The sequence below is a fragment of the Scyliorhinus torazame genome, chromosome 3 (genome assembly GCF_047496885.1).
Source record: "Scyliorhinus torazame isolate Kashiwa2021f chromosome 3, sScyTor2.1, whole genome shotgun sequence".
In the NCBI taxonomy this organism is placed as follows: domain Eukaryota; kingdom Metazoa; phylum Chordata; class Chondrichthyes; order Carcharhiniformes; family Scyliorhinidae; genus Scyliorhinus; species Scyliorhinus torazame.
The window spans coordinates 156,593,203-156,608,742 of NC_092709.1; the positions used below are offsets into that span (position 1 = coordinate 156,593,203).

General features: G+C 49.8%; 1 protein-coding gene across 5 annotated transcripts in view; it reads right to left on the bottom strand.

The window, feature by feature from the left end:
* LOC140408776 (protein FAM184B-like) overlaps positions 1 to 15,540 on the bottom strand; it is a 496,156-nt gene that overhangs the window by 78,423 nt on the left and 402,193 nt on the right. For all 5 annotated transcript variants that reach the window (XM_072496452.1, XM_072496448.1, XM_072496447.1 and 2 more), the window contains 3 exons: positions 13,253 to 13,437; positions 2,627 to 2,773; positions 1,886 to 2,003 (listed from right to left, as the gene is read on the bottom strand). In XM_072496452.1, the coding sequence (XP_072352553.1) occupies positions 1,886 to 2,003; positions 2,627 to 2,773; positions 13,253 to 13,437 (450 nt within the window). The remainder of the gene's footprint in view (positions 1 to 1,885; positions 2,004 to 2,626; positions 2,774 to 13,252; positions 13,438 to 15,540) is intronic.

The following is a 15,540-nucleotide window of genomic DNA, read 5'->3' on the forward strand; positions in this document are numbered from 1 at the left end:
CTTACCGCAAACTTTACAAAGGGCAGCGCGGGCCGGGCAGCGTTGGCGGGGGTGTTTCTGCTGGCTGCAGAAATAGCATCGGGACCCCCAGAGTTTGCTGTCTGGCGCGTGGCGCAGGCGTATTGGCTGGGTAAGGCCCCCCGCTGGGGCGGCTGTCTGTGGGGTCCACGATGCGCAGGAGGCGTGGGCCGCGCGGCTGGGGTTGTAGGCCTGAATGTTGCGCAAGGCGACCGTCATGGAGAGCGCTAGTTTCTTTGTCTCCGCTAGGTCGAACGTGGTCCCCCTAACAGTCGCTGGCGTATGAGGTCCGACCCAATCCCCGTAACAAACACGTCCCGCATAAGGAGGTTTGAATGTTCAGTGGCTGTAACGGCCTGACAGTCACAGTCCCAGATGAGTGGGATTAGGGCCCGCCAGAAGTCTTCTATGGACTCACCAGGGAGTTGAGAGCGTGTGGCGAGTACGTGCCTGGCAAAAAGCGTGTTCGTCTTCTGAGCGTAATTCTCCTTGAGAAGCGTCATGGCTTCGGCGTAGTTCGCCGCATCCTGGGAATACGCTGGAGCTCAACCTTGAGTACACGATCTGTATTTTCTGAGCCTCCGAAACAGGGGTGGACGTCGAGTTGATCTACGCCTCGAAGCAAGCTAGCCAGTGTTGAAAGCCCTATTTGGCGTCGCTTGCATGCGGATCCAACTGCAGGCGATCCGGTTTGGTACGGAGGTGCATCTTTTGAAAATCTTAGAGCAATAAATTGATGCACGATCAATTGCGCAAAGACTTGAGTTGGGTACAACTGAGGCTTTATTGCTCTAAGATGTGTGGCCTCCCACAGCAGCTGGCGAAATGGCTGCAGCATGGAGGACACACATATTTATACTCTGCCTACTGGGCGGAGCCAGCAGGCAGGGCCTACGAACATACCTGTAGTACAGGTCCTACCATATATCACCTAATAGAGGTGCAACAGTGGTTTAGCACAAGACGCAAACAATAAAAGTCAGGACCCAACAATGCTAAATCAGAAAACACCAAAGGCATCACAATCTGTAGTTAGTCACATTTATTGCTATAATGTTTTATAATGCACTTAGAAGTATTAAGCATTATGAGAAGATGAGCTGTTGTACTGTTGACACTCTTGTACGTACTCCACCACCAGGTAAAGTCACACTCCACTTTTTGTTTTATAGATTGAAATTTCACATTTGTAAAATGACACAGATTCTGGAAGCCTGACAGATATCTACAACTCCTTTTATCCACTGTCACATTTGAGCTAGGAAGAAAACTGAATCCAGTTAATTGCACAGCCTCAACCATTTGTTCTCTGCAGAAATAAATGTTCTGTTGAAGTGAATAAAGCATTTTTGTGATAAAGGTTTCCTACTGAAACATGACAGCTGCCACTGCGGAAGATAATCATTCCCTTTCCCTGAACTGCATTTGAACCTTCATCCCCCCCAGTAAAGGTTTGCCATGGAGAATAGTTGTGCAGACAGCTCACCAGGCATGGCAGATAAAAAAAATCTTTGTTTTTCAAGTTTTGAGCATGAGATTAAAGTTATCCTTATTAGTAAAAAAAAACATGACAGCTGCCTCTGGAATGTCCATTTTCATATTTAATTGTTCGTGAAGTGGAAGAATTCAATGTACTCATTATTATAAATCGTGTACATGCTTGAAAGCAAATCTCGTTTTAATTCCTTAAAGTGATGGAGATCGTTACAGCTGTAACATTTATGCTAGTCCTACAAATAAATGAAACACTTTAATTAAGACAATAATTAAACTGGTTGAATGGGAATAGATTATTTTTCAAAGGACACCGGGTCTATATCTTAATTTGTTGATCTCTATTTAGAAACCTCAAGCAGAAAATGCTTACCAAAAGTCTTTTGATAACACGGTCACGTTCAGATAGCTTATCTTGTAGTTTGCTAATGTGGTTCAAATCTTCTGGCTTGGATTCATGCTTCCTCGATTTTTCTTCCACCTCTTTCACTCTGCGAATAATTACAGGTTTGTAAGAGACTGTTATGAGTCACTTATCAACACATTGTAACAATAATTTATATTGAAACTTGACAATATAATAACCCCCAAAAAGAGTTAACACTGAGACTAGAAATAGTAGCGTGCCGAGTATTCTACCCCATGGTGGGTGAAATCATCTTGCAATTGTGTCTCTTGTACAAAACAACTAAGAGGAAGCCAAGTATGAAAACAATGAGGTATTATTAACAATAAAAGTCAAAGCGAAACAAATTGCAGATTAAGACATGAATTGAGATAAGACAAATAAGTTGATTCCAATTGTGATGCTGTGCCGTTAATAAGATCCTGACAAGTTTTAATTTGCTTTGCAGAGTTTTATCTATGTAACAAAGCGATTTCTGCAGTTGTCCCACTCACTCGTTCACCATAAATTGGCCAGAAATCTCAGAAAATAGGTAAATCTTGTCAGATTAGTTTTCATCCTCAATTTTGGCAGGTGATGCATCTGCACTCTGGTCTCAAGCGATTTAACACCTAGTTTTTATTTGCGTGATTTTTCACGTTTAAAACAAACGCCGATTTTTTTTCATTCTGTACAGATTTGCATTTAAACAGGGAATGTAACGCTTACTCTGTTTCCAAGGAAACTATCTTTGCTTGGAGACGGGTTTGGGAACTGCTGAAATCAGACACAATGCCTTGGATTTCTTTAAGGTGATTTTGTTTCAAGAAGTTGATTTCTTTTTCATGTTTGTCCTTAAGCTCTTCTTCCAAAGACCTTTAACATTGATAAAAAAGAAATAAGACAATATTGTGGCAATTCTATGCAAGAAAAACACAATGGCATAAATTTATGGTAATTATTCACTAGTCGCAAAATAAGAAGTCGCACAACACCAGATTAAAGTCCAACAGGTTTATTTGAAATCACAAACTTCCGAAGCGCTGCTCCTTCATCATGTGAAGTGGAGGCAGGTTCACAAACGCAGCATATATAGGCAGAGACACAACTGCAAGATAATTACAGATTGGAATTGCAAGGATGGTGGAATGTGGGTCTTTACAGGTAAACAAGTCTTTACAGGTACCAATAGTGTGAGTGGGGTGAGGGATAATCACAGGTAATCGAGGTATGAATTGTCTCACCCAGGACAGTTAGTAAGATTCTGCAAACCCGGGCAGCATGGTGGGGATTACATGTAATGTGATCAGTCTGTTAACGGACACTGCGCAACAGTCACGGCGCAGGAGTCTTTCCTTCCAGTCGGGAACACTCCAGCAATCAAGGACATTCAGCTCCGATCTTCGGGTAAACATTCTCCAAGGCGGCCTTCAGGACATATGACAGTGTTGGATGCTCGCCGGCTACACCTCATGTATCTCCACAATTGATGGGACTGTCCGTTCCAGAAGCCCGAGACCCGTCTGGACTGCAGCTAGTCCCTCCGATCGTCTGCCGCCTAGGGAGTTCCTACATCCACCTGCTGTATCGGATCAGCTGTGTGGTGTGCACCAGAGAGTGTCCCTGGAGCCTGTTCACTAAAGTGCCCAACCAGGGTGAGTGTCTCTGGGATGGTGGAGGGTGTTGTTGACAGCTGTGACAGACAGTCAGTGTCATCTCCGAATCGAGAGCCGGGGCCTCCTGAGTCTTGGGCGGAGGGCTACCATCCGAGGTGCTCTCGTCGGTGTACGGCTCATGGGGGGTGGGGGTGGGGTGGGGGGTGGGGGGGGGGGCACACCGGATGGAGCCTCATATCCCCAGCTGCTTCTGCAAGACACAAGACAAAACGCATGATTAGACCGCAGGTTGAGGGGTGGTGGGGGTAAGCGTATGGGTGGGGGTGGTAAGGGTGGGGGTGGTGTAGGGTGAGAGGGTGGGTGTATTATAGGGTGAGAGGGTGGGGTGTGCAGTGTGTGGGTGGTGTGGGGGTGAGGGTGGTGTGGGGATGGTGTTGGGAATGCGGATTGACACATGTGTCATGGGGATTCGCAACTAAGCGGGGTCTCACCCACAGCCTAACCCCACCTCGGGGACTTCCCTTTCCTCTGGGCCACTGACCACATCCAGGGCCCTCTGCTCTGCCATGTTAGCGGCCGCTGGTCAGGCAGTCCCCCTCCTGTCCTCTCCCCCTCCCGGTGGTTGTGGGCAGAATTCTTCTGGGAGTCGGGGGGAGAACAGAAAATGACAGTGTTAGACAGTCCGACGCGTGCGGCCCAGGGGTGACCTCTGTGGCCTGGGCACCCAGCCATGGAGGCAGGAATGGGTGTCAGCATGTGGTGCAGGGTGGGGGTTCTGCCGTCCTCCGGGTAGGCGGCTATGGGTGTGTGGGACGGGGGTTGATGCCAGGGGCACAGTGTTGCCGACTCACCTTGGCGGCTCTGAGGAGGTTGTGTAGTTTTTTTGGTCCTGCTGGACGATCCAGATGGTGTTGCCCATGGCACTGAGCACCTCTGCCACCTGCGCCCAGGCACAACGAATTGTGGCAGCTGGCAGCCTCCTTCCTGGCTGTGATACAGGGTCATCCGCATCTCCTCCACCGCGTCCAGGGGGCTCTCGAGCTCAGCGTCGGTGAATCTTAGACCATAAGACATAGGAGCAGAATTAGGCCACTCGGCCCATCGAGTCTGCTCTGCCATTCAATCATGGCTGATATTTTCTCATCCCCATTCTCCTGCCTTCTCCCCAAGGCCGAATATCTTGCTGCCATCTTGTTGGCTGGGATGGTGTGTGCAGGGAATGCGGTGTGTATATGTAGCTACAGCTCATCAGCATCCTGAGTGTCAATCACGAAACCGGTGAATCCGGCACCATTTCTCATTGTAATAGCCCTTAACAGTCGCTGAATCAGCCCACGTGCAGTGCCAGGTTTGTTCTCGTGGAACTCCACGATTCTGCGGCGGCATCAACACTTAAAGTCTCAGAAACAGAGAACCCTGTCCCATGAATTTCTTATTCATCTTGGGAAGTAGACAATATGGATGGTACTTCCCACATTGTTTGGGATCCTGGGCAGTATTCAGGCAGGAAAATCTAACAGGTGGCTGATGCTATACTACCCAAGACCAATCTTTGATATTTTAATTCACCGATTTTTACGTCTAACTCCCATCATGAACAGCCCTAATGAAATTCTATCCTTTGAATGTTGGCAGAGGAGCTAAGATATGTAATATTATGGAGATCAAATTAAGTAATCTTTGTGATGGAATGTAATGGGGTCAGAAAGTCAGTTCAGGATAAAATCAGACACTAAAGTTTCTTGGACTATGGTTTGACCAAACCAGTTATAGGGGAGGGAGATGGAACTTGGGGATGGAGACAAAACTGGTAGCTTTTTTCCGTCAAATCTTAAATTCAATTCATTTATGTACATTGTAAATAAGCCTGGCCCCAGAAACTCTGTGGAACAAATCTGAAATTGATTCTCCTTTAATCCATATCCACTACATCTTTTCATTCTGTCAATAGTGGGTACCACTTTGGTTAGAGTCAACACAATACCCAATGCTTTACTCGTCCTAATTTACCCAACAGCAGAGTACTGCTGCTTAGCCTGACTCAGGAGCTACCACACAAATATGGAAGATGTCTACCTCTGGGAAGTCATGATACAAATGTGAGGTAATGCATTTTGGAAGGTCTAATGCAGGTAGGGAATATACAGTGAATGGTAGAACCCTCAAGAGTATTGAAAGTCAAAGAGATCTAGGAGTACAGGTCCACAGGTCACTGAAAGGGGCAACACAGGTGGAGACGGTAGTCAAGAAGGCATACGGCATGCTTGCCTTCATTGGCCGGGGCATTGAGTATAAGAATTGGCAAGTCATGTTGCAGCTGTATAGAACCTTAGTTAGGCCACACTTGAAGTATAGTGTTCAATTCTGGTCACCACACTACCAGAAGGATGTGGAGGCTTTGGAGAGGGTGCAGAAGAGATTTACCAGAATGTTGCCTGGTATGGAGGGCATTAGCTATGAGGAGCGGTTGAATAAACTCGGTTTGTTCTCACTGAAACGAAGGAGGTTGAGGGGCGACCTGATAGAGGTCTACAAAATTATGAGGGGCATAGACAGAGTGGATAGTCAGAGGCTTTTCCCCAGGGTAGAGGGGTCAATTACTAGGGGGCAGAGGTTTAAGGTGAGAGGGGCAAGGTTTAGAGGAGATGTACGAGGCAAGTTTTTTACGCAGAGGGTAGTGGGTGCCTGGAACTCGCTACCGGAGGTGGTGGTGGAAGCAGGGACGATAGTGACATTTAAGGGGCATCTTGACAAATACATGAATAGGATGGGAATAGAGGGATACGGACCCAGGAAGTGTAGAAGATTGTAGTTTAGTCGGGCAGCATGGTCGGCACGGGCTTGGAGGGCCGAAGGGCTTGTTCCTGTGCTGTACATTTCTTTGTTCTTTGTTCTTTTGTCATTTAAGATGGTGGCTCACCAACTCTTTCTCAAGGGCAGTTAGGGATGGATAATAAATGCTGACTGTATCAAGGACATTCATATCTGTGAAATAATTTTAAAAAGCACAGCTTGAGTGGATTTCTGTGCTAGCACACAATGGACCTGCTGATGTCTCCAGAGAAGTTATGGTGGCATTGTGGTTAGCACTGCTGCCTCACAGAGCCTCACAGCGACAGAGACCCGGGTTCGATTCTGACCTCGGGTGACTGTGTGGAGTTTGCACATTCGTCTCGTGTCTGCATGGGTTTCCTCCGGATGCTCCCACATTCTAAAGATGTGTAGGTGTGGTGGATTGGCTATTCTAAATTGTCACTAGGTGGGGTTATGCGGATAGGGCGGTGAATTGGGCCTTGTATGGTGCTCTTTCAGAGGGCCAGTGCAGAGGCCGAATGGCCTCTTTCTGCACTAGGGATTCTACGTCTAGAAAACATCCTTCTTGAAGTATACCATTGCTCGACATAGGGTCAGGAGTGGGCCATTTGGCCCTTCAAGCCTGCTCCACCATTCAATAAACCCATGGCTGCTAAAAGCAAATTACAGCAAATGCCTGAAATCTGAAACAAAAACAGAGAATGCTGAACAATCTCAGCTGGTCTGACAGCATCTGTAGAGAGAAAAGGGAGTTGAAACCATGGAAGATCTAGTCCGGGATTCTCTGAGCCCAGGCCGGGTCGGAGAATACCCGGGGGGGGGGGGGGGGGGGGGGGCGACCGGAGAATTGGCACCAATTGCACCCGTGTGGCTGCTGGTCGGGGACTGTTGATAGCGGCCCCCACGGCGATTCTCCGTGCTCGACGGGCCATGTGCCCGCCTAGTTCCGCCGGCATGGTTTACATATGGTCCCACCCGGCGGGACCTCGGCGTTCTGGCTGCTGGGGTCGTCCTGGTTGGGGGGGGGGGGTAACCTACTCTGGGAAGGGCCTCCAAGGTGGGCAGGCCAGCGATCAGCAGCTACTGATCGGCAGGTCTGCTCATTCAGGAGGGGGGCCTATGTTCCTCTGCGCCGGCCCCCGGGCAACATGGCGGAGCCGTACAGGAGCCTGGCAACCAAGCGCATGTGCAGACCCGCGCCGGCCGTGTAGGGCCGATTTTCGGCGCCGGAGCAGCGCTCCGGTGCCGTTCTTGCCCTCGAGGAAGAGGAGAATTACTGGGCCTGGAGGCCTGTTGACGCCTGCGTCGCTCGCACCGGATTTGACGCCAGCGTCAACACTTGGCCGGGGTTTCGGAGAATCCGACCCTGGTCTCACCTCCAATTTCTTGTCACCAGTACTACAACCCCCCCACCCTCCCCCCACCCCTCATAACAATGGACTCCCTTGCCCAATAATCTCTCAAACTCAGACCTGAATAAATTTAAAGACCCGGCCTCCACTGCTATCTGGGAAGTGAATTCCACACAAGATCAACTCTTTGGGAGAAAAGAAATTCTCCTAATCTCTGGGCGCGTTTCCCTGGAAATATTTTGAAGTTCATTTGTGGCGGGATTTTCAGGGAGTTTCCCATCGGCTCTGCCAGCGGGTTCTCCACGACTATTCAATGACACTTAGTCATTTATTTGGGCCCAGGGGAGTTTCTCAATAGTTTAGCCCATAATTAGGGCTGGATTCTTCTGCCCCGCCTGTCGCAAGATCGCCATGGATGAGACACAGACAATGCAAAAGTCCATTGACCTGGAGCGGGATTCTGAAAGGATGCCCCGATCTCGAAGTGAGCTTGTGGGTCGCAGCGTCCCCCACCCATGGGCAATGCGACGCCCCCCCGCACACACATGGGCACTACCCCACACTGCCCAAGTGAGGGCACCTCACTTTGGGGTCCCTGTGGGCCCCCCTCTTCAGGCCCCCACAAGCCCCCTTTCAGCAGCCCCTCCCTTCCAGGACCACCACCCAACATCCCCAACCTCATGGAGATGGAGGCTCCTACATACCTGCCCTGCACACCCCCACCCTTCAAACCCCGCCCTCCCCCTTCCTTTCATGGACATGATTCCCCTTGGCCCCTGACCCTTGGCAGTGCCATCCTGGCACACATGCATCCTTGCACTGGCACCCAGGCAGTGCTCCTGCCAACTTGGCAGTGCCATTTGGGCAGCTGGGCAGTGGCAGAGTGGCAGTGCCAAGGTGCCAGCTGGGCAGTACAAAGGTGCCCACATTCTAGAGCGAGGGCCAGGGGGCCACCCTGCACTGACCCTGACCGCCCAGGGGTCTCTGATAGCCCGGAAGACCCTGTTCCGCCTGGTATGTTTGGCAATTCCCAACCCATCCTTCACACCACCCTCCCACCACTGAGAGGGGGCTCAGACTGACGGTAACGGGCCGGACATAAGAATCCTCACCTGCTTCGAGGAGCGTGCTCTGGAGGTGTCCGGTGTGGCCGAGTACAGAGCAGTCACCAATGCGGAGGCTGGCTGACGCAGCAGAGGTCAGGAACCACTGGGCTCCACCTTGAGGACCTGTCAAACGTGAATTGTTATTGCCTTACTGACTGACCCATCCCTCCCACTGTCCACATGTCCATTCTCCTGCAGGTCCTCCAGACAATGCCGCAGCCCACCCCGGACGGCTCGCTCTCCAGTCTCCCAGAAGACCACCTCGGAGGAGAGCTCCGAGGATGCCACCATAACTGTCGCGGTATAGCTGTCATCCACACCCTCCACCAGTACCTTGGTGAAAATTGTTAGTGGTCAGGCTTCTGGGGCACAATCTGGTGAGCACCACACAGCTACTGATGCACAACAGGTGGAGGCAGAAACCCCCAGGTAAGACAGCAATCAGACTTCAGCTGGATCTCAGGACCCAGCTGGGTCCCAGTTTGATGCTGAGCCTGTGGAACAGGGTTACCCGGAGCTGATGGAGACGATAGGGAGCAGCCGGGACATTCAGAGGGAGATATCAGCGACACTCCAGCAGGTCCATAGCCGCTTGGAGGAGAACCAGAGGCTATGGGCGCAGGAGATTCGTGGCACCGAAGGTGGCGACTGCAGTGGAAAGCCTGGTGCATGTCTGCACCATCAGTGAAGGTGTCCAAGACATCACGCAGTCGGCAACAGCCATGACTAAGGGCCTCAACAGAATGTCAGCCTCACTGGGAATGTGACCCAGTACCAGGTTGACCCTGATGAGGTTCTGCGGGACATGTCCCGCTCTCAGATGGGCATGGCCGAGGCGCTGCAGAGCTTGTCCCAGTCGCAGGTGGGCATCGCTAAGGCACTGCAGAGCATGTCCCAGTCACTGAGGAGCATCACTGAAGGGGTCGACACTATGGGGAACCGCCAGGTCTGGCAGAGCGAGATGATGCAGGGGTAACCGGGGCTCGAACCAGCTGCCCCTCCGCCCCAAGGTGGACCCCAAGGTTCTATGGGCACTGATATGGAGGAGGAGGCGCTGAGTGCCAACCCGGACCGGTCCCATGGAGTCATGACGGTGGCCACCCGCTCCTCCAAGTACCACCCCTCTGATGAGGCCGTGTCTCGCAGCCAGCACATGGGGCAGCACATGCCGTTTCCAAGTGAGCCAGGGCCTTCCGTCCCAGAGCCCCCAGAGGATGCCCGCCAGGGGCATCAAAGGCTATGGGACGAGGTAAGCAGCCGGCTCCCTCCACCTCTGATGTGCATCCTGGAGACACACCTAGATGTAGTGGTTGAGCTAGGAGGGCAAAGCACATCAAGGATCACTGAGGGCACCGGGGGAAGGGTCAGCACCATCAGGAGGGTGGGGAATTGTCAACACCTTTGTGCACAACCAGTATGCTGGCTCTGTCACATTCGTCCGCAATGCAGGCTGACCTCCGCACCCTTGGCCCATCTCTACAGGCATCTCCCCCTCTCCGTGGCACCCACCCACCCTCTGGCCATGGACATTTCCCTGGAGCTGTGTCCCATTCTCTGAGTGTTCGAATGTTGGCAGCTGAGTGTGTGGCTTTGCCTCCTGCAGTGTTCACGCACAGTGTTCAGGCATCAAGGTGTGATTGGGATGCTAGGCAATGACTCCCACATGCTACATGGCACGCCCACCCAAGGGAATGTACTTGGGTTGTGTGAAGTGCTCACTTAACCACAATTGCCAATTCCTGATTAGAAATAGCCTTCAGCAGCGTGGCCAGAGGCCTCGACAATCGGTGGGGGTTATGGGTGGTCGGTAGGGCAGGCAGGGGCAAGGGTTTCCTCTGAAATGGGTAAACACAATCCAGGGGTTGGCATGGTGGTGCCGTGAGCGGTTGCCCCCCAGTTGCGCCCTCAGCGCAACCCACCCCCACCCTCCCATAGTGCTCACCCCTACGGAGGGTCCCCCATCCTCAGCCGAGGATCCCCCACACCCCACAGAGCACTGGGGTGGCAAGCCCAACACCCCGGGCTCTTTGCCTGTGAGCAAAGATGGCTACTCACCTCATCGGCTCCCCACAGAAGCCCTTCCAGCAGGTTCACGTTTTTCAAAAGCAGTTTTAATCGGCTCCTGCATGAGCACTCGCTGGGGAAGCTGCTGAATCATGGGAGGCTGTTGGATATGGGGTGGCTCCCGTTATTTGTATAGAAATGGGGCTTAAGTGGTGATAATTGGCTTCTCGCCACGCTACAGTGAGATCTCGATTTCGCGTACAGGAGCGGGCCAGTTGCATCGCAAACTGTTTGGCTACTGATGGGGTTCTCATTTTTGGCCTCTCCCTTTATTCCCCGACCTCATTGCACTTGAGCGAGACCGTGACGAGGCTGGAGAATCGCACCCTCTACCTCCTCTTTACATCTTACTTTGCTATCCTGGAGTCATCAGCAAATTTAGCTATGATATATTTGGTCCCTTCATCCAAATGATACAGATTGTACATAGTTGGGGACCCAGCTCTGATCCCTGTGGCATTACATAGAACATAGAACATACAGTGCAGGAGGCCATTTCGCCCATCGAGTCTGCACCGACCCACTTAAGCCCTCACTCCCCCCCCTATCCCCGTAACCCAATAACCCCATCTAACCTTTTTGGATACTAAGGGCAATTTATCATGGCCAATCCACCTAGCGTCTTTGGAATGTGGGAGGAAACCGGAGCACCTGGGGGAAACCCACATAGACACAGGGAGAAAGTGCAGACTCCGCACAGACAGTGACCCAACGGTGAATCAAACCTGGGACAAGTGGCTATCCACTTGTGCTACTGTGCTGCCTATTCTACCAGTTACAGGTTGCGGACAGAATTCTCACATTTTGAGCAGGTTTCACAAGGTAGATCCTGCTAGGTGTTTGGGTGACCCAGATCTGTATTCACCCACACTTAGTCATTTCTTTGGAGCTTTGGGAATATCTCACTGAAAAAGAGGGCAAAGTCTGTGTGACCCCACCCAGGGATCAGGGTGACCTGGCCCCACGCCCATCCATCCTTGTTGGCATCGAGGCATAGCCCCCTCCCTCCCCCCAAACACAAGTGCTACTCTTCATACCCACTTTCACGTTCCCACCCTTCATAACACCCCTTCAAGTCCCTTATCACCCCCCTTTCATTGGCATGGCCCCCCTCAGTCCCCATCCCTTGGCAGTGCCCCATTGGCTCCTTGATAGTGCCAACGTGGCACTCCTGCACTGCCAGGATGGCACTGCCCAGGTGCCATGTCCCCAACCACCTGAGGGCCCCAATAGCCTCTGAGCATCCCGGCATGGCCATCACATCTGGTTTCCATTTCTAACCAGTACTAATTCTTGCCAGCGCGAGGCCTTGCCGGTGCGGTTGGTGAATACCCGGAACTGGGAGGCTTGGGCCTTAAATGGGCTGTGAATATTTAGTGAGTTTAATGACGCATTTAAATATGTTAAATATGTTGATCTGGATCATGCCCAATGAAGGTATGATCACAATTACGTCAAGCGTAGCGGGTTGGGTACCTTATCAAATGCTTTTTGGAATTCCAGATACAGCACATCGACCAGTTCCGCTTTATACACCTGTACACATTGACGTTCAGAAGAATTAGGATTCTCAGGGGACTTGAAGGGGTAGATGCTGAGTAGTTGTTTCCCCTTGTGGGAGAGTCTAGGACCAGAGGGCATAATTTCAGAGTAAGGGGTCGCCCATTTAGTACAGATATGGGGGGGAAATGTCTTGTCTCAGAGGGTAGTGAATTTGTGGAATTATTTACTGCAGAGGGCTGTAAAGGCTGGGCAGTTAGGTATGTTCAAGGCTGAGATGGACTGATTTTAATCAAGGGTTATGGGGATAAAGGGGGTAAGTGGAGTTGAGGACTATCATGTCAGATTTGGCATAATCCCCATTGAATGACGCAGCAGACTCGGCAAGCCAAATCACCTACTTTTACTCCTATGTCTAATGGCCACCTTGAATGTTGGTTTGCCAAAAGCCTAACAGATTAGAGGACCTCAAGAAAACCACCCACACTCTTGTCTAAAATCCCATAGTTCCTATTGGAATACACTCCATACCCTACAAACTGGAACTAGCACCACCTCTCGATGGTGCACAACCTGGTAACTAACCCAAGTGGTGGAGTCCCAGGTTTCAACTTTTCACAGAAAATCTGTACAACCTTCAGCCATTTGTGGATGGGCCAGGGATGATGTGGCCATTTGCTCCACACGTTGTGACTGTGACCATCCAAGTCAGACCATTGCTCACAGACTGAACTTCAGCCCTGAGAGATATATTCCTGGTGATATCACGACCATTGACACGGCATCAGCTGAAGGATTGTTAATCCTGACATCTATCTATTATAACTACTTCACCAGCAAAAAGAACAAAAGAATTTAAACAAAAGTCAGTCAATGTATTTGTTTGGTCAATGAGCTACCAACTTCTGATGTTGCTCCTCTTTACTTCTGTAATGGTTAGCTTTCTGAGTCCTTGACTCTAGTTCCTTGTTGAGCTGTGATACAGCATCCTGAAGAAGTGTCTTCTCTTTCTGAAGCTCGGAGGTCTCACTCTGTGACTTCAATAGATTCTCTTTGAGAGCTTTCATTTGTTTCTGGTAATTGTCCTCCTTTGAAAAATAGATTTACACCTGTAACAAATTGCTTAATTTCCTTAGCTATTATAGTTGTTCATTAACACAAGTCATGGCAAGTTAAGTCAGAAAGACCTCATGTTATTCATATTTAACAGACATCATTGCGAGAAAGATAGCATCATTGTTATTTTACTGGACTACTAATCTTGTAGCCTGGACTACCGATCTGGAGATATGAATCCAAATGTCACCACAGCAGTCAATTCCCTGAAATGCCATATAAAGCCACTCTAATGTATCAAACCACCATAAAAAGCCTAATAGGAATGAAAGCAAATGGATCACTTGACATCAACAAAGGTACATGCAGTCCAGTCAATCCTGCAAAGTTCTCCTCATTGACACCGGAGATTTGTGAAAAAACAGACAAGCAACAGCCTGATATACCTGTGTTCAGGGAGTGATACCTGACAGTTAATGTCCCTGGGCCTGTCCTGTCCCATTGGCAGGTTAAATCTACCAGAAGTGATTTATCAACTGCACACAGTCATGAGGGAGTTGCTTGAATTTCTCAGCATTGACTCAAGTCTGAAGTCTCATGGCAGCAGGTCAAGGATGGACAAGCAAACCTGCTGATTACTTTCTCTTTCAGTTGATTCATCAGTAATACCCGATGTTGAACACTATTTGGAAGAAGCACTGAGGTTGCCAAGGGCATAGAATACTCTGTGTGGGAGACGTCAATGTTCATCATCGCCATCTGTTCAGCCTGCTTTTGTTAATGGCAGTCGTCAGATGGCTTCATTATGAATGCTTGATGGGCCCCAAGACTGACTAGTCAATTCAGCTAGGTAGGGGGTTGTTTACGCAGTAAAAATAAGACGAGTACTTTTGTTTGACAGCTTTATGGGTTTATAATGACTATTTATTTGAAGTGGTTTTTTGATATCTGCGTGCTCATTTGGTAAAGATGAAGAGGAGTAAGGAGCATTAAAGCTTTCTTGAATGGGGCTTTCAGTTTTATGAAAATTTATCAGGGAAATTTATTTCAAAGACAATGCCTAATTGTTTATTCCTATGAGCATTTCAAAGAGTCCTGTACCTAGTGGATACAGGGTGAATGAAGGTGGAGGATACAGATGGAGAAGCATGAAAAATATTTTTTTTAAATATATAAATTTAGAGTACCCAATTCATTTCCCCCCCCAGTTAAGTGGCAATTTTAGCGTGGCCAATCCACCTACCCTGCACATCTTTTGGGTTGTGGGGGCAAAACCCACTCAAACACGGGGAGAATGTGCAAACTCCACTCCACACGTACAGTGACCCAGAGCCAGGATCGAACCTGGGACCTTGGCGCCATGAGACAGCGGTGCTAACCACTGCGCCACCGTGCTGCCCTGGCATGAAAAATATGAGGGGATAAGCATGGGAAATAAGAGGGGGCATAGGAAATATGAGGGATATGGAAGAGACATGGGAGTCAGTTGGGGGGGGGTGTGAGGAATGAGGAGTGAAGCTAGAAGGCCTAACAGCCATGAATTGAACTGCATTAATATCCCAGTAAACAGGCAGGCTTTCTAATCTGTTGCCCTCACCATTCACCCACCTTTGTTGCCAACTCAGGCATGCATTGGGAGGCAGTGGACCAGACTACACCCAGAGACCAAAATACCAGGTGAGTGGGCTGACTTTTAGAAGTTGGGAACGCGATGTTGGGAAGTGGCCTGAGTTATGGTTCCTCAACTGAAGGCGAAAATGAGGCCCAAAGTCTTTTTTTCACTCTTAGGGCACCGTCCACCATGTTGTGTGGCAGCACACTAAATTGGATAAAATAAGTAAAAAGTCTTCCAACACCAGGTTAAAGTCCAACAGGTTTGTTTCGAATCACTAGCTTTCGGAGCACTGCTCCTTCCTCAGGTGAATGAAGAGGTAGGTTCCAGAACCATATATTTATAGACAGTCAAAGATGCAAGACTACACTTTGAATGTGAGTCTTTGCAGGTAAATAAGTCTTTACAGGTCCAAACGGAGCAACTGGAGAGAGGGATAATCGCAGGTTAAAGAGGTGTGAATTGTCTCAAGCCAGGACAGTTGGTAGGATTTTGCAAGCCCAGGCCAGATGGTGGGGGGTGA